This window comes from Rattus norvegicus, chromosome 16 (assembly GCF_021556685.1).
Source record: "Rattus norvegicus strain SHRSP/BbbUtx chromosome 16, alternate assembly SHRSP_T2T, whole genome shotgun sequence".
Lineage (NCBI taxonomy): Eukaryota > Metazoa > Chordata > Mammalia > Rodentia > Muridae > Rattus > Rattus norvegicus.
The window spans coordinates 8,234,006-8,258,798 of NC_141549.1; the positions used below are offsets into that span (position 1 = coordinate 8,234,006).

At 46.6% G+C, this 24,793-nt stretch overlaps 1 protein-coding gene across 1 annotated transcript in view; it reads left to right on the plus strand.

Annotated features, from left to right (window-relative positions):
- The window catches only part of Vstm4 (V-set and transmembrane domain containing 4), a 79,972-nt gene that overhangs the window by 17,767 nt on the left and 37,412 nt on the right, over nt 1–24,793 (plus strand). The window contains exons 3-5 of the mRNA NM_001029920.1: nt 6,062–6,130; nt 13,349–13,456; nt 24,589–24,622. Of these exons, the coding sequence (NP_001025091.1) occupies nt 6,062–6,130; nt 13,349–13,456; nt 24,589–24,622 (211 nt within the window). The remainder of the gene's footprint in view (nt 1–6,061; nt 6,131–13,348; nt 13,457–24,588; nt 24,623–24,793) is intronic.

The following is a 24,793-nucleotide window of genomic DNA, read 5'->3' on the forward strand; positions in this document are numbered from 1 at the left end:
CAAGGGGACTTGGGTGGGATGGGGCTCCTGTGCCTGGCCTCTTCCAAAGTTTTCAACATGTAACAATATCATGGTGCTGTTTTCAAATCTTTTTGAGTAACCTTCTTCCCTAGTATGCCCTGTTATATCATACCATTCCATAGCATAGCATAGCATAGAATAGCATAGCATAGCATAGCATAGCATAGCATAGCATAGCATACCATACCATACCATACCATACCATACCATACCATACCATAGCATACAACAGATTGGTTAACTGATCCATTCATTCCTCTTTTTTTCTACCGAGACATGGTCTTGTTGCATTGCCCAGACTTGCTTCTACCTCCTGTGCTCCAGGGATCCCCCTGCTCCACCAAAGGACTACAGGCATACCCTCCCAGAACCACTTCACTCCTGTGAAGTGAACTCGCCTTGACCAGGAGGATTCTAGCAAGGGAGGGAGCAAGACATCGAAGCAGATAATACAAAGGGTGATCGTGCCCGATGCATACTCTCTGGGTAGTGATGCATTCTAAGGCAGCGTATTTGGTAGGGGATAGGAGGCTGAGACGCTGGATAACCCCAGAGGAAGGCTTCTCTGATGCACCTTTCTTCCAGAGCCCACATCTCTCGGAGACTGTGGAACGCTGTCCTCACAGCATTAACAGCCGTTGCTTCTTAACCAGAGTGGCAGTTATTGCCACGGGAGACCCTGTTTTCTCAGCAGAAAGGTTGGAAAGGGTCACTAGAGCCTTGCCTGAGGTTCTGACCACCTCTTCCTACCCTTTCCCCCTAGCTGTCTGTAATTCTACGCCAACTGCAAGTGGTCTTGCAGGGGGTAGGTATCAAGAAGTTCACAGTTAACTTCATTTATAAAGGGACAGGGAGTCCTTCTTAGGAATGGGAGACAGACAGGCTGAGGTGAGTCTCCCCAGCTCAAGAGCCAACTTTTGCCATGATCTTGGTCCTTGGATGTGACCTACATCTGTCTTTTAAGCTTCCCTAATGACTGAATTCTTTGTTAAAGAAATCGAGGGCATGCGTTTTGTTGTCTGGGCCACTGTTTCCTCGAGAAGACACACAGGGTCTGTCTACTGGTGCCAGGTCCCAAGACAACGACGAATCAGCCAGCAGTCAGGAGTTGACTGGGGTGCCCAGAGTGGGGAGAGATTTCTGGACAAATGGATCCTTTTTAAAATTGGACTCTGTTTGCCTTTGTAAATGGAGTTAACATTCTTCTGGGCAGATTTCCTGTGATGGCAAGTGTTCCGTGAGTTTTGGAATCCTTGGGGACATACCCTTGTGACAGACTCACTCCTGGGCACTGTTACTCTGCTTTCCCTAGTGTGCACCAAGGAGGTGGTGTCTAGATTGTTTTTCTTGAGTTCTAAATCCTGCCCTGGGCTGGACAAGAGACCAAGGCCTAGGCTCTCAAGATCCAGAGGGCTTCTCCATGTGGGGTCCTGGAAGCTGGAGCCTCTGTCCCTTCTGAGAGGTGTCTCCTACTCACCCCCAGGAGCTCAGGGGTACTGTCAGAGAACTTCATGTTAACAAGAACTGGTTGATTGCCCTGCTTGTTCAATGTTTCACAGCTTAGTCTGTCAGGTACTCGGCACCTTCTGCTGAGATCACCATGCCATGCACAGAATGCTTTAGCCAACTTGGCCAAGCAGCAGAGACAGAAAGGCTGAGGTGGGTTTCCCCAACTCAGAGTCAACCTCTGTCATGATCTTAGTCCTTGGATGTAACTTACATCTGCCTTTTAAGCTTCTCTAAAAGTTGAATTCTTTGTCAAAGAAAGAAGGCACGGGTGAGCAGAGGTGGGAGAGATTACTGGACAATCTGAAATTTGTAATCATCTCTGTCTAACATGGGTGACTGGGTTCAACCAGTCCGCATAGCTGTTGTCTGTGTCCCTGAAGGACCAGGAAAGCAGTGGAGTCTCTCCCTGAACTGAGGACATGAGCACAGGATCTTCATGTGAACTTAGTCACAGCTGAAGCACACCCTTCCCACGGACATTTCTGGGACTTTCTTTTCAAGTTAGGATTCAAGGCCATTAATTCCCCTGTAGGGTAGGTAAGTAGGGTGGGCTACCTAAGGCCCATCAAAGGATGTGACTAAGGTGTTTTTCTTCACAACCTACTTCCTGCTCCTTCTAACAAAATTTGTCTGAGTCCTTTGGGCTTCCTTTTTCCTTATCCTGTGGCCACTTTCAGCTAGCAGCTCCCAGAGAGACGGCAGTGGGACATGTCTTGCAATTTACTAGATTTCTTCCTATTCTGCTCTCTCGGGAGGGGTCTAGAATAGCTGGCAGTTCTGTTGTCTGGGCCACTGCCTCCTTGAGAAGACACACAGGATCTGTCTGCTGGTGCCAGGTTCCGAGACAACGAATGATGTATCAGCCAGCAGCCAGGAGTTGGCTGGGGTAGGAACAATCTTTATTCCTCTCTTCTGCTTTGATCTTGGAACCAACTGGCCAATAGGCACAGTGGTCAAGTAAATCAAAGCCCGTCTTACTGATGCAGCTGTACCGAGAAAGCCTCCTTCTGCCTCTCTGTTCAGTAATAGCCCCGTCTCCCTCTGTCTCCACGTAGGACCTAAATTCTGTAGCATCTGGAGGTTGGGTCCTACACCTGACTCTCCTGGATTCAGGCAGGATGGGAGAGAAGACCGAGCACAAATAATTACAGTGTGTGCGTGTGTGTGTGTGTGTGTGTGTGTGTGTGTGTGTGTGTGTGTGTGCGTGATAGCAGCTCCTTTGCAGGAGCTTGAGTGAGGAGTCCTTCCTGAGGCGTGGATAGCCTCTGCCCCCTCATGAGGCCCCAGCCTCTATCTATGGAACAACCCACCAGAGGCTGTCAGGTTCCAGAAATTACAGCAATTTGGACATGAGGGCTGTTTGCTGTCCCTCCCCTACTGTCTGACTGTACAGCTGGTTTATAAGGGGAGGAGACCAATAGCCAAAATACACAGACTTGTTGGCTTTTGTTAAACAGCCTAAAGCCTGACAATTAGCTAGTTCACTGGGAGTGAGTTGTGCAAAAAAAAAAAAAAAAAAAAAAAAAAAAAGTGCATCTTCTTTCAGAATGTCTTGGGCCAACGTGAATAATCTGTGGTCGGAAAATGTTTTCACATTTTCTTTTGGTCCCTGTTTTGTGGTGGTAGAGATCAAACCCAGGACTTCACACGTACTAAGACGAACTTGACCCCTGACGGAGTTATAGCCAGCCTCCGGCTGAATGCTTCCTAGAAGCATTGGTATCCTCTTTCGCCAAGTCCACCCCAGAGAGGCCTCTTTCACTCCGTGCCTACAGGACAGATTGGCCAAGGTCAGTCTATGTCGGCCTTGTGCATGTGCCACAGGGGGAGGTACATCAATGCAGGGAACAGAGCCATGGCCGCTCCACTACAAAGCCCTTGCTGTGGACGGGCCGCGTCAGACATCCGGGTTTCCTCACAGTCTGTGTTCTCAGACACATAGTTTGACATTGTGTCAAATTCACTTGAGATAGCGCAGGATTAGCAGCTGAGATGAGATAGTTACAACAGAACTTTGGGAAATTCCTGAAGCCCTGGCAGGGCCCCCGTGCAGTTTTTCTTTCTTGAGGGAGCAGATAAGTGTTGCTAGTCTTTCAGCGCCAAGCAGCAACGGCTGCCCTTTCCCATAAATTGTCTGGACTGCAAAGGCAGGTGAGAGTCCCCGCAGTTTGTAAATCCCCGTTTATGAGATTTCTTGGGATGGGTTGACGTGTTGTCCTAAGTGGAATTGAATTGCTTCACTGTCAGCGTGCGTGAGGCAGAAGGACCTGAACTTGGATTGAATCAGAACCACGGGTTCTTTCCCTGGAAGATGCACGGAAGTGCTTGTCGGGCACCTGCTTTGGCTAAGGGTCATGGCAAGCTATTTCAGTTAGAGGGCTGCTCACAGGAATGGAGGACCCTTTCATTTTGGCCATTTGGACGGCTGGCCTCGCTACACACACACACACACACACACACACACACACACACACACACACACACACACACAACTTGCCAACTTCCAGGAAAAGGTCATGAAAGTGACAGGAGTTTCCTTTAGGGGAGGGGAGAGAAATCTCTGAATTTCTGCCTCGTGAGCAGCAACTCTGTGCATTCCCCAATTGTGCATTTACTTTCTTGACTTTAGTTTTATGTATGTGAGTATTTGCCTGTAAGTTATGTCTGTGTGCTGTGTATGGTCGATTCTCACACGGGGCAGAAGGGGGTATTAGGCCCCCTGAAACTGGAGTTCTAGAATGTTGTGCACCTACATATGGGGGCTGGAAATTAAGCCTGGGTCCTCTGGAAGAGCAACCAGTGCTCTTCGCCACTGAGTCATCATCCCCTCAGCCACATGCAAATATATATATATATGTATATATACACACACACACACACATATATATACATATATATATATATATATTTGTATATCAGTTCTCACACTTGTTCTTAGATAGGGTAGGAGATTGCAGAGACAAAGAGTGAAGGAGTCCACATCAGACATGTAAACTTTCTGGAAGTTCCTTTGTAACTGCTGGACAGGAGCCACAGAGAAAGTACCAGCCAGGTTGTTTTGAAGGCAAATGACTTTTGGGTATCCCTGAATGTGGTATGAAATCTTTGTGGACTGTGACAAATAGTCCAAGCTTACTGCCACGGAACCTCAAGGGACTAAACCCAAAGCAAGAGACAGCCAGACTAAAACATACAGTCCCTAAGCAGTTCAAACCCTGAGTGGATAAGGGGAATGTTAATCTTCACCACGCTCTCAGGAAACGGAAGACTTCTCTAGGGACGTTGTGCTCTTCCTAACAATGTCTGACATCCACGCTGGAAAAATTCTCAGGCACACTGAGACAATGCCAAAATCAAAACCAGATGGGAGGAACGGATCTGGAGGTCATATTGCTATGGAAGTTGTCAGGCACGGCTGTTAACATTGATCATTAGCTTGGCTAGGAAGTTAGTTGAGAAGCTGGAGGATTCGCTGGAGAACCAGGGTGTGTGAGAGGAGTTAGGTAATCCTGAGCTGAAAGATGCCATAAATGGAAAGACAAAACAAAGAGGCTTTTTGACAGGTTAGACACACAGGAAGAGAAGATCAGAGGTCTACAAGATACCTCAAAAGCTAATATCCAGTAAAGGTCCCAAGGACAAAAGGGTGGCATATTAAGAATTGATATCTACAGCAACAGTAATCCAGACACATATAGAAGGCACAATAGAACCAAGTGGTCATGGCTGGCCTAGCTCTGTAGACCAGGCTGGCCTCGAACTCACAGAGATCTGCCTGCCTCTGCCTCCCGAGTGCTGGGGTTAAAGGTATGCGGTCTTGGTCAGACTATCCATATTTTAAGTGCCCAGTAGTCATATTTGTCAGCAGCTTGCCAACATGGACAACACTGTCCAACAATCAGCTCAACCCCTGGTGTATGTGTTTTGTTGTCTGTTTAGTTCCCCAGAGTGACATTCAAGGTTTTACACACTGTAACACAACTCATTTCTACTGAAAGCAGAATAAATCTTTTAACCAATCATCACGTAAGAGAAGACGAAATAATAATGTCGAGTAGGAGCCTGCTGACTTTAAGAGTGTCTTGCATACAGAGGGTCTCAGGGCTCATCCCCGCCTATTCAGGACTCCAGGTGTTTCTGTCTAGGAGTGAATACCCCGTACTGGACCATGGAAGAGAGTAAACTCACAAAGGAAGTGGTTATTTGGTTTTGGTCCCTATCAATAAACTCTCCATATTTGAAAGTCTGTCGGGCAGGTGAGACACTCATTAGTCTGTACTTTGGCTTTGCCATAACGGCTTTTAAACACAGACAGCTTTCTTTGCCTGTCCTGGGGCCCAAGTTTCTCCACCTTTGGTGGAAGCCATTGTGTTTCTCCTTGGTATCTGGGTTGTGAAGGCTTAAGGCAGTTTTGTCAATGCGGACACATTAAATTTAAGCAACGTCAGTACCGTATGGCTCTATTTGGGGTTAGAGTGTGGGTCAGAGCTGCGAGCTGCCGTGTGTCATTTCTGTACCTTTGTGTTTACAGTGATCTCCCTCAAGGCTGATGAAGATTCATCGTTTGAGAAAAAGAAGGTGACTTGGGCATTTTTTGAAGGTAAGTCTGGCATCTTGATGCGGCCTCACTTCTAGACAGAAAGAGAGGAACAGAAAAAGAGGAAGAAAGGATTCGAGTCTCTTAAGAATTTCATAGCGTCAAGGTATGTTCCTGGTCTGGTCTTTGCAGGAGTGGAATGGGAATCACTGGTGGACCAAGTGGGGGTGAAAGTCTTATTCTGCCTAATTCTGTTTTACCCAACCCATACTTCTAGGTGACACCAAGGAGGGACTTCCCAGGGATGTGAAATTAAAGAATACATCCATGGGAGCTGTCTTTAATTTTTGGTTGCTTTAGAAGTTTGGGGTCCTAAGGACCTTGAAAGCTATTAGCAACTTATGTTCATCTCATGTAGAACCACTCAGGGAGCTTGAAAAGCAGGGATCCTTGACATTCCGGGAAGATTCCCACATAGGTGGAAACTCAGGCATCCCTCCCCATTTGACCCAGCATGCAGCCGGCTAGAATCCCCAGCCTGAAAGACAATGCCAGTGGCAGCCGCTCCCTGGAGCTTGCTGTGAATGCTGGCTGAACTCTGAGGTGATCTCTTATGCATTGGGAAGGTCGGTGCATCCAGTCTTGACACACTCTGTAGCAAGATTTGAATCTCTAAGATACTTTGTATAACACAAACCTCTGACGCAGAGTTCTCAACAGTGGGGGTGCTTCTGCCACTGTAGGGGACGTTTGCTGATTTCAGGGCATGGTTTTGGTTGCCTCAAGTGTGGGCATGCCACTAGCAGTTTAAGAATAGAGACAATGCCCAAGATAGTCCCCACATCAAAGGACCCTGCCCCGAGATGCCAAGAGAGGTTACAGGCCTCTGCCTCAAAGAAAGGAGAGTAGAGAAATGGTCACTGAAAAGTAACCAAGGAGTGAGACCAGGAGCAATGACATCATGCACTCTACATTCTCAGGCAGAGTCATTGATGTCAAGGGGGCAAGGCAGGACCTTGGGAAGGATTCCATCTCGTGAAGTCTTTGGGTTGATTGATGAGGAATGGGCTGGTCAAAGGATTTAGGAAGAGGTGTATGCTTTGCCTCACTACCCTCTGTGTGACTGAGAGAGTAGTAGCAAAAGGGGAACTGGCCTTACAGGGAAAGCACAGGGATTCAAAGCTACTTTTCCAGGAGCATGTTGGAAAGACCATATCTCTTTGTAAAATTTCGTTCTAATCATGAACATGAGTGGCTAACCAATACTTTGACATAACCATTCACTTTGCCAGGACTTACTGGTTAATAGTTGCAAGTAGGGTGAGGTTTTTGTTTTGTTTTGTTTTGTTTTTTTTTGTTTTGTTTTAGATCGCATTTTATCCAGTAATGAATCTTAGCATTTTGGAATTTTCTTCTACACTTCCTAGTCACTTTTTCCTCTATCTCATGACTTTCTCCAAACAAAGCAGTCCCTGGTCCCTTCTCCCTCTGTCTCTCATTTGGCTTCCTATTGGGCAGAGATAAAAGTGGCTCTCTTCTCCATAGGGGGAAGTTGTGGGGAAAGGAGCAAGTTTTTCTCCTCTCATTGCAATTGAGTAAATCGAGGCAGCCTGGCTGAGCGACCCATGTCTCCCACACTATCCTGAGCGCTGGTGCTATGCTGGTGTGGGATGGTGGTGACGTCTGCAGGATTCCCTGTGAAGCCCATGTGACAGAGGGAGCCCTGGCTCCACCTCAATGTTTACTGTGACACAAGGGGTCACGTTCTCAGGAGTGTGAGGTGGTTTTGACTGGAGTGATACAAAGACCACATTTTAAAACTGTGATAGTACAATGTCAAAAGACCTTATACATTTGGAAGGACTGTAGCAGTCAGCCTTGATGAACTTTGCAGCATGAGGTGAACCTCTAAGATACTTTGTATAATTGGCAACATTTTAAAATCCCACAGATGTTGAGTCTAAGGTTAACTCCCGATTTCTTGGTAAGTGCAATCTGTGGCCCAGCATGGATTTTCTTCTCAGTAGGGACAATCAGGGCCTGTCAAAGACCGGAAGTTGACTGTCTCACTATGTGCCTTTCATGCCCCAGGGTAGCTGTTTCCGGTGCCTTCTTTCCCTGTGCTGAAGGAGGTGGTGTTGGTGGCCATGCTACTGGCAGTGGCAACAGTAGCAGCAATTTCCCTGCATTTTGCTTTTTCAGCCCACCACAGACAGCTCTGGCAAGGTCAAGGGTGTAGTTGAAACTCTGGCACAGGATCTCAGGCCTTTTGCCCTTTTGTTCCAGATTGGAAGAGCTTCAGTGTGGGTTGTAGACAGATATCCATCCTCCTGGGGCTTAGCTAGGCCTGGCTGTGTGCCTACCCAACAAAACAAGCATTGATTGTCAGGGCTCTTGATGAGATACTGGAGTGAGTTAAAATCCCTCAGGGCTATCACTCAGGTATTTTGCCCTGAGCAAGATGGTATTACAGACTGCATTAAAAAAACAGTGGAAGCGCACAGAGTTTTATTGCTGGAACAGCTATTCCCAAGGCTCTTGCCTTTGAACTGAAAACGTAGAACACTGACCTTGGCTTTCTTGACTGCTGTTGCAGTGTGTGTGTGTGTGTGCGCGAGTTTGTGTGTGTGTGTGTGTGTGTGTGTGTGTGTGTGTGTGTGTGTTGGGGCTTGGGGCTGATTGTGCAAAGGAATGCTGGGGTCACCCAGTTTCAAAGCAGCTCTGAATACCCTGTTGGGTTGCCAGGCAACAGGTACTTTTGTCCTGCCTGGCTCAGTTGGCAATCTGGGAGGATGGTTGTCACCCTGTGTTGGCCTCCCTGTCACCACATAGCCACTGCAGCCTGTTGGACCCACCATCTGCTTTGGGGAGACCTGGATTTTTTTCTTTTCTTTTTCTTTTTCTTTTTTTTTTTTTTTTTTTTTTTGGCAGCTTGTCTAAAACTGGCAGTGGTGTCTTTAACAGTTCAGTGACAAAAGACAAAAAAATCACAAACAGATTTAGGGAGCAGAACATGATGGTTTCTATGGCTGCTGAGTGTGATTTTTTTATAGAGTTTTATTTTGTTATTTATGTATTAATTTGCTTTGCGTTTATTCATTCATTTTATTATTTATTTGGACAGAATGAAGTCCAGTGCCTTACACCGTCTGTGCTTGTACTTTACCATGATGCTAAATCCTTAGTCCTATGGGGTCGTTCGTTCATTCATTCATTCATTCATCCATTCATTCATTCATTCATTCATTCATTCATTCATTCATTCACTCACTCACTCATTCTGGATGCTGTAGAATTGACCTAGGGCCTTGTGCATTTTATGAGCACTCTGTCTGCACGCCCCAGCCTCTCTCCCGTGTGGTTTTTAAAAGCTGGGTTTAGATTTAAGTGCACAAGTTCTGTTGAGTTCGGGTCTAAAGGTTTAATTTCACTCTCAGACAGTGTTATTTGCTTAGGCTTGAGTTCTGAGACTCTTTGGGCCATCTTTTATAAATAGATCGGATGAGATGATAAGGGTGACCTCGGGCTAGCATGCCAGCCTGAGAACAACGACTAGAACAGAGGGCACCTTGTCTGCGCTGCCACTGTGAAAAGGTGACCCTGGAGGCTTCTGATTTTGTGACACTGGCTTTTGGTTAGCCTTTGTCTATAGAGAAAACTGGGGTCAGTGGCAGGGTCACTGTTCTGAAAAGGATTACCGTCCCCTATGTAGCTGAAGAAACGGTTGGCACGGGAGACACGCTGAGGACTTCTCAGTCTCCATTGTTGCCTGGTCCAGGGAAAATGGATGAGCAGTTTTACTCTCCCTGGGAAGTGATACATTTTAAGGATGCTAAAGCTCCGAGAACAGAGAAGAGCGCATCCACTGTCACCCGTGCACAAAGACCGCATGCAGGCGAGTGGCTCCCACATGCATGTGTGCATTGCCCCCAGAGCCTCTGTGCTTGTGCTGGTTACAGAGTGACCAGATGTCCTATGACTGTGCAGTCACAGCTGCCTGGTCCCTCTTGTCATGTCTAGGCAAGATCAGAAACCACATCTAGACCTTGAATTCTTTGCCTCGGCAGGGTACAGCAGGCCCAGATGTGTGTGGAACACCTGTCTGTCGAGAATGAAAACCCTCAGAGATCACCTTCAGCCTTGTTCCTTCATAGCCCCTCCAGTCTAGAAACCAGAGAGAGAGAGAGAGAGAGAGAGAGAGAGAGAGAGAGAGAGAGAGAGAGCATGAATGAACAGACAGGCAGGTGAGGATGCTTTTATCCCAGAGCATAGAAACTTTAGTTAGTAAGACAGTTTTCTCATCCAAGAATGAAACAGAAGCCAGATTACCCTGTCTTTTTATCAGGGCTGACATCTGAATCCCTTAGAGACCGGCTTTGTCTCCATTTGCCCCAGTTCTGTCTAGCCCCGCAAGGCCATTGAGTTATTTACCACTTTTTTTTAAATTCACACCAGCCAAGTTCCTGGAGTAATTTGCTCAACAATGAATAAATCAGGACTGGTATTGGGGGGGGTCACACGATTTGGACTGTCCTGTATCCTGGTGTCCTGTCTTCAGTCTGGGTCTGTGACCTCAGTCGATCATGACTTGTCTCTCTCAGAATCCACAAGTCCCATTGTTGAGTTTCTCAATGTTGAAATGGAGGCACAAGCCTGTCCTCTCTAACCAATCCACCCTACCAGTCTATAAACCCACACACAAGGACACGTGAGCCCCTGTCCAGAAGCAGTTGGACTTCACTACCAGGGAAAGGCCACTCTATTTCCAACTAGAGCTGCTTACACCCCATGACTCTCCATTCACTGTAACTTGTCTTCCATTAGGACTTTCCCAGTAGCATGGGTGGGAAGACCCCGTGGTGGTTTATGAAGAGCATTTGATACATTAAAGGACCTTCCCACAGTGCTTCATTCTTGCACTTAGAAATCTTCCTCCAGCTCCCCTCTGCTTCCGCCATAGCTTCAGGAGCCGCATGGGGGACTCTTCTTTCTGCCCACCCATCTGCCGACTCTCTTAACTGTTAATAAATGTCATCTGCAACATACAAGTCCAGAGATAGGCAAGGCTACCTAGAGAGACTCCTGTCTCATTAAAAAAATAATTCCCTGTATCCTGTGGAACTTCCTACTTATACTTGCCCCTCATTATCCCTGGGGATTGTGTACCATGACTTCTCCAACCCAAAGACATCTAAATTCACTGGTATGCAAGTACCTTACAAAATATCTTGCAGTGTTTGCATACAACTGTGCTTATCTTTATCATTATATAGTTTATGATACTAAGTACAATGTCTGCGCTACGTAAATAGAAACAGCGTTATTTAGCCAAGAATGACAAGAAAAAAAGTCTATTCGGCATGATCAGGTTTTTAAATATTTGTTGTCTTTGACACTTTTCTGTTGCTGTGACAAAAAAAAATCATGGCCAAAGCAACTTATAAAAGAAAGCATATAATTTGGGGTTCATGGTTCCACAGTCCATGACCATCATGGTGGGGAGCATGGCAGTAAGCAGGCAGGTATGGTATGGAGCAGTAGCCGAGAGCTCACATTTTGATCCATAAGCACAAGGCAGAGAGCTAACTGGGAATGGTGTGGGCTTTTAAAACCTAAAATCCCACCCCCAGGGACACACCTCCAAAAAAGCCACACCTCCTAGTCCTTCCCAAATAGTTCCATCAATCGTGGACCAGACAAATCATTTAAATATACGAGCCCCTGGGGTATATTCTCATTCAAATCTCTACATTCATTTATATTTGTGTACACAAATGTTTCCGTCTATGTATATCTTTGCACTCTATGTGTGCAGTGCCCTCAAAGGCAGTAGAGGGTGTTGGTTCCTGTAGAACTACAGTTAGACAATTGTGAGCCACCATGTGGGTGCTGAGAACCAAACCTGAGTGCTCCAAAAGAGCAATGAGTACTTTTAGTCACTGAACCATTTCTCTAGCCCCCAATGTTGTTTTTTTTTCTTTTTAACAATAGTTTTGATCCATGATTGATTCAGTTTGTGGATGTGGAAAAGGGTAGTACAGAGAAGCAACTACACTTCACGTTTAGTTCAAAATTCTATGGAGCCAGGATCAGAAATCTACTCAGTCTAGCTTAGACAAAAATGTTGGGCAACTCTAAGAACATGAAAGAACTTACTGACTCCAGGCATGGAGTCTGTACCGGGCCTCCCGAGGACCTTGGCCAGGTAGCCTTCCTCTTGACTCAGAGGTTCTGCCAGAAGCTCAGATCTTGAGAAGGTAATGTGTGAGATGATTTAAGGTTCACATTTATGAATGCTCGTCCTAAAATTTTTTATCACGAGGAAAACATGTAGAAACAATAATTAGTCAGTGGTAGGTGATCTGAATAATTGCTTAGTGGGCTAGAGAGATGGCTTGGTGGCTAAGGGCTCTTAGTCCCATTGCAAAGAAACAGAGCTTAGTTCCTAGCACTGCCATTGGATGGCTCACAATCGCCTTCAACTCTAGGGGAACAGATGCCCTTATTTAGCCTCTACAAGTACTTGTATGCACACACACACACACACACACACACAGACACACACACACAGACACACACACACACACACACACACACACACACAGACACACACACACCTTGAAAAAAGAATCGAGTATTTTCATTTCCTAAAACTTTTCCAAAATAGCTTGTCCACTTTTGATCACTACCAGCCCAGTTGGAGTGACCTAATTTAGCTGCATCCTCATCAGCCGTCGGAGTGGTGTGTGGACATTCTTGTTCTGGTTTCCTTTTGCAACTCTATCGTGACTAAGCAAGTTGAATACACTTATGTATGTACTCACCACGACATATTCTGTGTGGTGAAATGTCTCTGCATGCTTTACCCACTTTCCAGGAGGGATCCTTGGCTTACTGTTTATCGCTAATTTTTGAGAGTTCTTGACATAGTCTATGTAGGACACCCCGTCTGGATATCTGCTTTTAAATGCTTTCTCAAACTGCAGCTTGACTTTTCACCTTCTTCATGCAGCCGTCCACAGAGTAAGAGTTTTCACTTACAGTGAATTAAACTTACTGTCTCTAATGACTGAACATGTGTGCTGGGTGGGTGACCGGCCTCTGAGCTGTATCCCTATCCATCAAGATTTACTCAAAGGGAGATGCCTCTGATGACAAGTCTAGGCACTCTGCCTCTTAGACTAGATCTGAGGGTTTTCCTCTTGTGCATTTTTCTCTTTACATTTGAAGTTCTTTTAGTGGTGGTTCGTCCCAAGCTAACTGTAACAATGTGCCTTTCAGATCTCTATGTGTACGCTGTCCTTGTGTGCTGCGTGGGGATCCTCAGCGTTCTGCTCTTCACCCTGGTCATTGCCTGGCAGTCTGTGTTTCACAAGAGGAAATCAAGAGGTAAGAAAACAGATAAGGTCATGTCTGGAATAGAAAGCCACCCACCCACACACAGGCGGAAGATGCTGGGTAAAGTATCACCTTGGTGGGAAGGCATCCTGGGTCAGCAGTTGTTTACCTGGGTCCAAGCAAACAGAATGAGGTGGCTTGCTTCTTATAGGTGTTGCTGAAATAAACTGACCACTGTTACACCAACTAAATTCCCTTTTCTCACACTTCTTCCCTCCTGGGGCTTCGGGTTACTTAACCATGACCATGGTGTTCACCCTGAGCAGCCTGGGGCTGGAACAGCTTGACTTTGCATTTGGGCTCAAACAGTGACTTTGGGGGCTTGCAAATATCTTCTTGGCAGGCAGGTGGGACCTGTGAGGTCCCTCTCTGTCCTTTTCCTGTCCAGTGCCTACTCCTTTCTTGGCAGAGTCCCTGATACCCTGCAGGCTGTCCTCAGTCTTTTCTCTCCCCTTGTGCTTTCTGTCTCAGACATTGCAGTCTGACTCCTATCTCCCCATGAATGCTGCTGACAATGATGGCAGCCCACATCTCTTATTGAGCTCAATTCTCCAAGTCTAGCGGTTCTAAGAATCTGCCCAGCTGTCCACCTTTGTTCTGTTCTCTAAAGATGTCTCAGCAGACCTTCTTCCAGGATGTTGGCTGACTCTTCGGGACTTGCTTGAGCTTCTCTTTCTTTAATGAGTATTTCTCATGCTCACCCTCCCCCAGAATCTCCGAAAGTAGTGGAGAGAGGACACAGTTGCTCTCAGAAATAACCAAGACACACGGAGCCTAGCTTCAATGGCACCTCCTCCCTGAGCAGCCAGGGATCCAGCCTCTGTCCTTGTTCTTCTTCATGGAGACTTTGGGGACAAGAGTGCACCCATCTGAGAGCTGGGAAAGAGGAGACACTCAAACCCCTGAGAACATTCACGGTGACCTGTGAGTCACTGTCACTTTTAGGCTGAGGGTATGAATGAAGGGAGAGTTAGCTTCTGCTCATGTTCATAGGGACCTTTAAACTGGGAAGTTGAATGACAGCTATGAAGGAGACCCTCCCCAGAGAAGTGGGCAAGACTGAGGAAGCCAGCAAGGGAGAATGGGCATCCAGGGACCGATACCCATGGGAAACTGTTGCTCATGGGGTAAGGAGGGAAGGTTCTGGGACCTGTAAGTGCTGCTGTTGTTGTGGGACCCGGAGGTTAAGAGCACTGGCTGCTCTTCCAGAGAACCTGCATTCAATTTCTCACCACGAGCATGATGGTTCATAACCATCGTTAGCTCCCCTGGGAAATCTGATAGCTTCTCAGGGGCTTCTTCCAGTACCAGGTCTGAACATGGACACATGAGCATACATGTAGGTAAAACAAACCACACGTAAAATGAAATAAAGAACTGCTGGAGGAGAGGTGGTCCAAAAGAGCAGTTCAGCCAATGTCTAGCTGGGGCCACACGAGGGCTGGCTCAAGCAGCCTGTGTGCGCAGTCTCCCTCCGCCAGCGCAGCAGTCCCTAGGTGCTTCTTCCCCGTGAAGTTAAACCAAAGCCAGCAAGTATGAAAGGCAAAGACGCCATCAGCGGTTTCCAGGGGTTGGATACAGTTGACCGGGAGCAGAGAGTGGCACATGCAGCCCTGGGAATGGAACCAGGTTTCTCTCCACTAGAGCACGAATGCTTCCCTCCGGCCTTGCGTTTCACTGTGCTGCCCTTGGGTACCTTCCTCCACAGCATCTGCCACCCCATTAAGATATCCCAGCGTTCCCCTGGTTCCCAGCCCTCAGCTGCTTCTCTGAGCTTGTGGCAAATGTGGCCCATGGGTATTGGCCCTTTGCCTCTTTTCCAGAGAACTCTGTGTGAGGCAGAGGCCATGCGAGTGACAGATCCTCCTTGGAATTTGGCTCGTGACAGATGCTCCACAAATGATGAACAAATAGATTTGCTTTCCAGCTGCTCTGCTCCCAGCTGTTGGAGCTTAAAAGGCACCAGCGCTAGCAATCTCTACGCTGGGTGTGTGTGTGCTCAGGGCAGCTCTACCAGGGCTTGGGAAGACGTGGACTGTGGATTCCGTGGGATTTGAGGCCCAGGACTCAAAGAAATGCCAAGAAGAGCAGGCAAGACACACAGGGCCATCTGGCCTCTTCCTCTAGACCTCACAGAAAAGCCTCAAAGAACGGAGCTGATAGCTGGCTCATCACCAAGATGGGCTGAAGGGCGACCACTTGTGCTCCGCCTCTGAAGCCCTACACAGCTGTCAAGAGCATTGTCTGAGCACCTGCCATAGACTAGGCACATGGTTCTATGCCTCCATGTCCTGTGTAGCCTGCGTGGTTCCCATGAGACAATGAGCACGACAGTATCCCTAAACTAGGCAGTGACTGAAGAGGGCTCTAGCTGTATTCTAGAAAACCCACAGACATCCGAGGGTGACCTTTGTGAAGGGACTTTCCTCCAACTTTCCATGGGGGCTATTGATAAGGTTCTATCCCAGCAGATTCTCCTGGCTTCTGTGGTTCTGGGGTAACCTCTTGATATGTCGGAGTTTCAGAGAGGGCAGTGATCCTTTATAAGTGACTCTTAAGGGCTACATAGAATGGGTATGAAGACATGGTGCTATGGTTTGAACATATGATGTGCCCACGACATGTTCATGTGTTTGAGGCCGGGTCCCTAACTGATAGGACTACTTTGGGCGGTCCTTGGAACTTCAGGAGGTGGCACATAGCTGGAGGAAGTAGGTCACTGGGGTTTTCTTGTCAGTGTCCCTGTCCTTGTTTGTTCTCTGCTCTGTGCCTACCAAGAACTAAAGAGCAGTCTCAGACAGCTGCTACTCCCTCCGAGGTGTTCTGCCCGAGCACACAAGGCCAAACGTCAGTGGGCTGAATCCTCTGCAGTCTGGGAACAAGCAGCTCTGTCCTCCTTTTTGTGTGTATGACCAGCTATTTTGGTCACAGCTACATAAAGGTCAGTAATTGACATACATGTGACCGAAGTGAGTATGGGTAGATTCAGAGAGACTTTAAAATCCGGGAGTAAGGTTGCTCATAAGTCCCAGCTCAGGAGTTTTAGGGAAATTACAAAACAAAGTACACACGTTCAGTGTGCATGCCCTTGTAACATCTGCTGTATATCTAGATGGAGCAAAACCATACCTAGACACCGTATGTTTAAATTAAGTGAGCTTGGATCCTGGGTTCTTACGAATGGGTTCTTCCTCCTCAGTGTGAATTCCAAAGGGTCAATGAAGGGGAACAAATGACTTGTGGATCATGTCGTTACTACTTGTCTAGCATCCCTGTCCTCTGCCTGCCAGGGAGTCCTCATCAGCACCACAGAGTCATCCCCCGAGAAACCCAAGTTACCTCTGGTTATTGGATTCCCCTTGAATACAAAAGGCATTGAGCAGAGTATTTCCAGTTTTGATGCTCCGTGCTCTGAGCTCAAGGATACTGAGTTTTTAGAAACTGGTAGACAAGTCCAGTGAGGATCCAAATCCTTGGGTGGATCTGCTTCTGTCCCAGTGCTTTCTGGGATATTAATCCTGTGAGTTCTCATTTCCTGGTGGGAATGAAGAGAAAACAGAACAATGTTGATTGGTCCCAGCATTCTGTCTCTCCCACTGCAGAACCAAAAGCTTGGGGAGAAAGATGGGGTACAACCCAGTTACCACAGGTGGCTGGGGAATAATTGACTGCTCTGGGGGTCTGAAGTGCTGGGCTGTTTCCATAACAACCACTTGGCCAAGGCATACCACAGGAAGCGGCCCTCTCTTGTGGGCTAGCTGCTGTGAATGGCTTGGGTTCACATTGAGAACCATTAAGCATCTGTGGGCCATACTGCATGTGTCCAAATGATTCTGTAATTCTAAGGCCCTTGTCGTTTTTTATAATGGCCTCACATCCCATGCATTGAATTACAACAAATTTACATCATTGGAACTACAGCTAAAACTGTAAATAAAGGGCTGAGTGTAGTGCTTGGTTTGAAGAGGGGCCAATTCTTACTAGGGGTCTACTAAGAGCCTGTTGGTGTTTAGGTTTTCCCTTCAAGGTGTGGTGCTTGGACTTTTTGCATGCATGTTTGGGGAAGCCAGCCCCTCCTGTAGGGGTCACAGAGCACTGAGTTTTGTAGGCTGTTCCTACCCAACAGTGCTGCTTGGTTCCTGCAGCAACGTTAAGGACATCAGAGTAGCTGACCCACTCCTGAGGACCCTGCATTATTCTTAGCTCTTCCAACGCCAAGGGCAGTAGGCCAGCTTTCTCGGCTGCTGTTCTGCTCCAGCCATTGTTGCTATGTTTCCAGGACACCCAGCTGGGCTATGAGCAAAGCTAATTGTACCCATGTGTTCCAGTCTCGTGCAAGCATATTTCATTCTGCTCCCTAGCACAAACTGCTGTCCTGCTCCATTTTAGTGTCCACAGTCACTGGGACCTTATCCCAGTCTCTCTTTAGCTGAGTCACCTTGGAGAATACCAGTCCTGGGGTCCAGAGGACTGAGCCCTGAGTTATGATGGTTTTTCAGGGCGGTGGTTTCCAAGGCCACTGATTTTCAGGAGCCTATCTGGTCTTGCTGGCCCAGAGAGCTGGCCCAGGAAGCTGGCCCAATGATCCCCCAACCTTCTGTGCCTGAGCTTCCAAAAATACAGTCTCTAAGGCACCTTGGGACCAAGCAGGAGCAGGGCTGGCTTTTCCTTACCATGTATTCTCTCCACTGTTAGCTCTCGTTCCTTCCCACTTACAGTCTGTCTTCTAAGACCAGAGACTGAACAGTTCGAGGGCCATTACAACCTATCCCTCCCCTGCCTGCATCCCTCTAAGGAAGAATCAAAGAGCTTATGGACTTTTTCTCCACAAGTGCAAGGAAGGGGGAACAAGGGACTGACTCCAACTCACAGCCAGACCAGGGTGAGAGAAGTGACTACAAAAGACAGAATGGTGGCTACAGAGAACGGAAGGATAACCTGGAGTTGGAGAACCCTGCCATCCTCAAGGTCAACCTCCTTTGTTCTTCTGCAGAAAGCTCCACTGGCTATTTGGGGTCCTACTGTTTCTTGACAAGCCCACTAAGAATGGTGGAAGAGAGGCCATCTTCCCTTTGTGAGTCTTGTGAGTCTTCTAGTAGGTTCCTTGAAAGAGTCTTGGACTTGAAGAATAGATTCAAGTCCTAGTCTTGGATGTGGGCAGAAGAGGCATCCTGTTAGCCTTCCATGAATGTGAAAAGATCCCAGAGGAAATCAGCTTAAGGGAGGAACAGTCTCTTTTGCCTCACAGATTAGGAGCTTTTAGTTTCCGGTCACTTAGTCCCCATAGCTTTGGCCCTCAGGGACGCAGGACCTCACGTCAGCGAGCATGCCCTGAGCAGAACACTCCTGCTAGTGGAGATTTGTCTCTACAACCTGTCTCAGTTAGGCTTCCTATGTTTATAGATACTTGGTATTTGGTCACTCTCAGATTTCTGATGGGGTTGAAGACTGATTATAGTCTCATAACCTACTCAGGCTGTTTAACTTTGAAAATGCAATATTTAATTAAATAGTTATCAGATAGCATACGAGCTAGCCAGGATATAACATAGATTTTAAGCCTTTCTTAAACTGAAATAGATAACTAAATATTCTGGTTAACTGATAAAATGTTGGACTGGGTGTTAGGGGTATTTATGTGTTTAAATTGCAAAATGATAAATAGTAGTACTCAGCTTATATATCAAAGGAAAGCGAAGTTTAGGTTGATGTCATTATGCAGATGAAGGCAGGTACAGGATAAAATGAGGTCTGTCCTTGGATGAGAAGGAAGGATGGATGGGAGAAAAGTTTTAGAGGGAGGAGGAGACTGGAGCAAGAAGAGGGGAGCAGCAGAAAGAACATGGAGGCAGATGTTAAGATTTCTCTCTGCACGTTTACAGGTTGTTATGACTATTCTTAAGGGATGGATGTGTACAGGCTTTTGTGCTGTTTAGATGGTCAGTTATATCTTGTCAATTGGATCAGAGGTTATTGTGTTGTGTGTTCTTTCATGTGGTGATTTAATTGAGTTCAAGAGATCGTGTGGTAGCTGGACACACCGGGCCGCCACAGAATTGGGATGTGAGTGTCTGGCATGGTGGCAACCTGCCTTGGGAACTAGATGGGTGGAGAGATTGCTGCCGAGCTCAGAGAGTAGCCATCATCAGTGTGATATGGGATGGAGCTTAGTGGGTGAGACGCTTTGCTGACTGAGATGAAAGTATCTCACAGATGCCGTGTGGCCCTACTGTGCCAGTACTAGTTCGGGATAAAAGAAACGCCTTTTATATTACACCACAACACACTTCATCCCATGGCTTCTTGGAAGCAGAAAGGGAGGCAAGAGCCCAGAAGAAGCCAGTGAGCTGTGAAGCCTGCTGTGACTGCACACCTTAGGGCTTGTTCGATTTTGATGGTGTCATGGCCACTTGGGGCTGCTGACCAGAACAGGACAGAATACAACAGACAGGGAACATTATATATGGTGGTTTTCATTGGCTAAGTGTGGCTGTTAAGTGGTTCCTGTTACCAAATTTCTGCTTCCCCCGTGTGACAGAAATGGGTAACACCATCCTAATGAATGTGTTGGCCTGAAGGGGTTGTCTGAGCAGGTCTGCTTCCTGGAGCAGGAACTCTTGGCTTCTACATGATGAACAGACAGTGTTATGCACAGGGACGGGGTGCACTTTTGCCCTGACTCCTAGGAAATGTAGGCAGGGCCGTGGACTGAGCCCAGAAGTCAGGCAGCGTTTTCCCAGGCTGTGTGGCTCCATGACCTGGGAACTTGAGTAGGTAGAGAAAGCTCTCTACAAACAGGATCCTGGATGCTATGGAGACCTTGCTCTGGGACTGCTGCAGTGAGAGAGGAGCTCTTGTGACTGAGTCAAAACATCCACAGGCCTAACAAGGGACTCAGAAACTCCTGGGAGACCACAGTAAGTGCAGAGGAGACGTGTGTGTGTGTGTGTGTGTGTGTGTGTGTGTGTGTGTGTGTGTGTGTGTGTGTGAGGGAGACAGAGAAACAGAGACAGAAAGACAAAAGAGACAGAGACAGAGAGAAACACAGAGACAGAGAGAGACACAGAGACAGAGAGAGAAATACAGAGAGAGACAAAGAAAGAGAAAAAGACAGAGATCAGCCACACTCTAGACTCCCAGCACTTCAGTGGAGCTGCTGAGGTGGGGGTGTGGTTTCTTCAGCTTGACTTCCCACTCCTAGTAGAAACAGTAATAGTGATAGGCCCAGCTGGGGAAGTTACAGCCTTGCAGACCCGACATACTTTTGGAGGCCTGGGCGATAGCTTTTACCTGAGAATGAGGATAAGGGTGGGCAGGAGCAAGAGTCTAGGGCTGGAGTTTGTCAGCAGGGCTGAGAAGTACTCGCCTTCCTTCCAGACCCGTCAACGATAACTCAGAACAAGACCGTGTGTCTTGTGTTTTTATCTCTGAGGACCAATACTACACACTAGGCCCTGGAAGGCAGGAATGGAGGGCTATCCCATCAGTCACCCCTGATGGGCTTCTTCTCCTCCTGGACTCCTAACCCCAAGAGCTAGCACCATAATTAGGATGACCCTGTCTCACCGGGAAGCCTCCCTCACATTCTTGAATCATTGCTGTGTGGGCTCTGCCTCTACAGAATCCAGGTCAGGCAGGGGCCACTCAGAAGTGATCGGCATGTTGCTGTACCTAGTGATTGGAGACTGGGAGCATGCATTTCTCAGAAGTTTACAATAGCCAGAGCTACCTGTGGGCCTGCATGGTCTCTCTTCCTCAGTGGGAGTATTGGCCCTGCATTCACTGGGTCCAAACCTCATAGTCACCTGCTAAAACATATTACTGGCATGTCCTACCAGGCCAGTGACTCTTCATAGCCAGTCCCCCACCCTGAATTATGGTCTCCTTATTTCTGTTCCTCTCCATGAACCTGGATTGCACCTCGACAAACTTAGGGAAGTTCCTGGTATTCTGTTGGGTCTCAACCCTGCTCTGCCAGCTTCTGCAGCAGCACAGTGTACATAGGCTCTGGGAGACTCAATGTCTATGTGTGGGTGACAGCAGCTCTCGGTTTCTCTGAGAATGGCATAGAGTAGACATTAAGGGCTCTGAGTCAGGTCACTCTGCTGGGGTGACCCAGAAGCACTTGTGCCTGGGTGGCCGTAACACAGGACAGATTGGAACAATTGGCCTCACTGTCACAGGCACTGGAGGTTTGAGATAGAGGTGCTGTAACATCAGGGTTGGTTTATCCTGTGGGTTCCCACCTTGTCTTGTAGATGGCATCTTTCCTTTTGGTGATCTGGTTTCCTGTTTGCATTTGTGGACTGGTCCCCTTTGTTATACAGAAACTGGCCCTGTTAAATTAGAGCTCACTTTAATGGGCTCATTTTAACTAAATACTTTCTAAGATTATATGTCCAATTACAGTCTTATTGCAAAGTGTTAGAGATTGGGTTTTCAACGCAGGAATTTTGGAGGGAACACAGCTTAGTCCATAGCACCTGCTGTGTGGTTATAGATGAGTACACTAACCTCTCTGTGCTTTAGTGCCTCTCATTACCACCTAGGAGCAATGCTTTAAAAGGTTATTGGAAAGTTCTAATTGGAGGACAGTGTTGTGGGCTTTGAACATTCTTTGCCTATATAATTCTTAAAATACTTTTTCACAAACCCTGTCACCTTGGTCTTTTATTTTATGTGTTGTTGTCACCTCGATTTTTTCTTTACAAATGTAAACTGTAAAAGGAAGTACTTTTCCAGAGCACTGCAGAAGTCGGTTCCTTAAAATGACTACATGCCCTTTTGTATTCTTGGGTTTGAGCACAGTCCCCGGGAATTGTAAGCACACCATGGGGTTGGGGTAAGGGAGCCTCAGCCATTAGGAATGTTATTCTGTCCTCTTCCTTCTCCTTTCTCTTACCCACTTATCCTACAGAATTTTATCCTAATTTCACACAACTGTTGCCTTGAGTGACAATTGTGCTTACCTGCACGCATGTGTTACGTACACACCAACTCGAGTCCATAGCGTCTCCATTCCCCTGTGTCTAAGTGTTAAAATAGTGTTAGAACATCAAATCATCAAGATGTCACAATTAACAGCATTTTGAAAGATTACTATAAAATGAACAATACCATACAGAGATCATTTATTTAGATTAAATAATTGATATGCATAAAGTAAGATTTTATTGGAAGTGCACATCTATTGATATAGATTTTCGCTTTTACATTATGTATCCTTACATGTAGATGAGAAGATGAGAACTCAGAATTTGCTTAGGCCATCAATCCCATTTCTGTTTTGTTAATAGATGTGAGCTTGGGAATTTCACCTCTAATACAAAAGAAGGCAAGAATAGATGGAGTTTTCTTATGCTACCCAATACCACGTACAGCTTTTAAATTATAGATGTTAAGAGTTAAATAAAGATCTATCCTCAAAGACGCAGTTTAATATGCTGCCGTTTGACACCTGGATTAGGTCATTATTCAATTCTTACAAGCAAAGTGTTGGAATCTTATCCTCATGAGTTTTACCTATTAAGCTGTGAGACGTTGGACATCTCAGTGGACACTAATGCTTTGTGTCAGCTCATGTGTGCTGCTCCCTAGGACAAGTCACTATGGTTTAAGTCTCGATGTGTAGATAGCACGTGTTGGCTCTGTGAAGTACAAAAGGCGATTTTAGAAGAGAATCATACTGACAGAGAAGAAAAGGAATATAGTCAGACCTCAGGCGCATTGCAAGCGAACCCAGATATTAATTCCTGTAAACTGTTCTGAGAAGGTCCTAGGATGTACAAATCAAATACTAGAGTCTGTTGACCCATATGAAGTTTACAGTACTGTCATAATTACGAATCGTCCCATATATACTACGGTTGCTACTGCTGTATCTGTAGACTGCCTAGCCTACAGTAGGTGTTCAGTAAATAGAATGCAGGAAAGGTTTAGGTTTTAGCATGGGGCTGGTTTATATGTTTTCTTAGCTGTCCAGTGCTGACAGTTCAGTGTCCACAGGTCAGCAGTAGGGGCTGAGCTCAGCCAAGCAATTCTGCTGCTGTTCTCAGCTAGAGTCACTCGGTCGTGCAGTCTGGTGGCGGATCAATTTAGGCCGGCTGTTCTGGGACCTCAGCCACAATGCTTAACCACCTTCTCTGTGGGGATTCGTCTTCCACTGGGCCCACAGACAAATTGACAGCAAAGGAGTCACCTGTCACAAGCCTCAGACATAGCTCTTTTTATGCCCCTGCTTGTGGCACATTGACTCATGTTTCTCAGATCCAAGCAAGTCCTGTGGCCGAGGTCTAGTTAGCATGAGGTTGAAAGTGTTATACATAGGTGTGAACAGAAGGAAGAGGGTAGGGTTCGCTGGAGGTGGCCATATAAACATTTAGCACACATCTCAAGATCCCACTGTCTGTTCTGCTGGGGTGACCTTAACTTCAAGTCTTGGATTAGACACATTCTGGTTTAGGTGTTCAAATATTCTTATTTTTCCAGTATAGATAAAATTTGCCTCAAGGTCAACTATTATGGAAAGATATTTTATTCCAGGACTATTTTCTTAAGTATCTATTTGCTGCTTTGTGTTGTTTGTTTGAAACAGAGTCACAGTATAGAGCCCAAAGCTAGTCTTGATCTCGAGATCCTCCTGCCTCAGCCTTCCAAGTGTTGCACCATCACATCTGATTAAGAAGCTCTTTTGAGACCATAAAGAGCATTCATCAGAAAACGCGAGCCCGTTTTACAAGGAACAGACTCTAAGGAGAGAGCCTGTCCCATACGGTCCCAAAGGCTGGTGTCGTGACTCAGGTGGCGCTCACACATTGGGGGACCTCACGACTCCAGGACTCTTCAGAGTAGAGTGCAACTCAAGTTAGTCTGGGTCAAAGATGTATGTTACATTGGCTGGGCATGTGGCTTCAGACCTGGCCCAGTCTATAACTGAAGTAATATTAAGTCAGTGGGGTGCCGTCTGATGTTTTTGCTATGTCTTCCCCACAAAACTTGTAGGCCAGAAGCCCTGAGAGTTGGATGGTGCAGCCCCCAAACCTGAGCAAGATCTGGGACACTGCCTTTGAGGTAATGTCACACCGGCCTGTATTTACCAACTGTTATTCTTTTTCCTTCCACAGTGAGACATTATTTGGTGAAATGCCCCCAGAACAGGTAGGAATATTTTCGTTGTTGTTTCAAACAAGATGTTTTGATGTTTTATGTTCTTTGCCTACTACCAATAAATTGATTAGATGCATATTTTTACTAAAAGGTGCTGGTCACAAGGAAGCCAAACAATGTATGTTCTGTGTCTGTTTGCATGTGTGAATAGTTCTCATACCA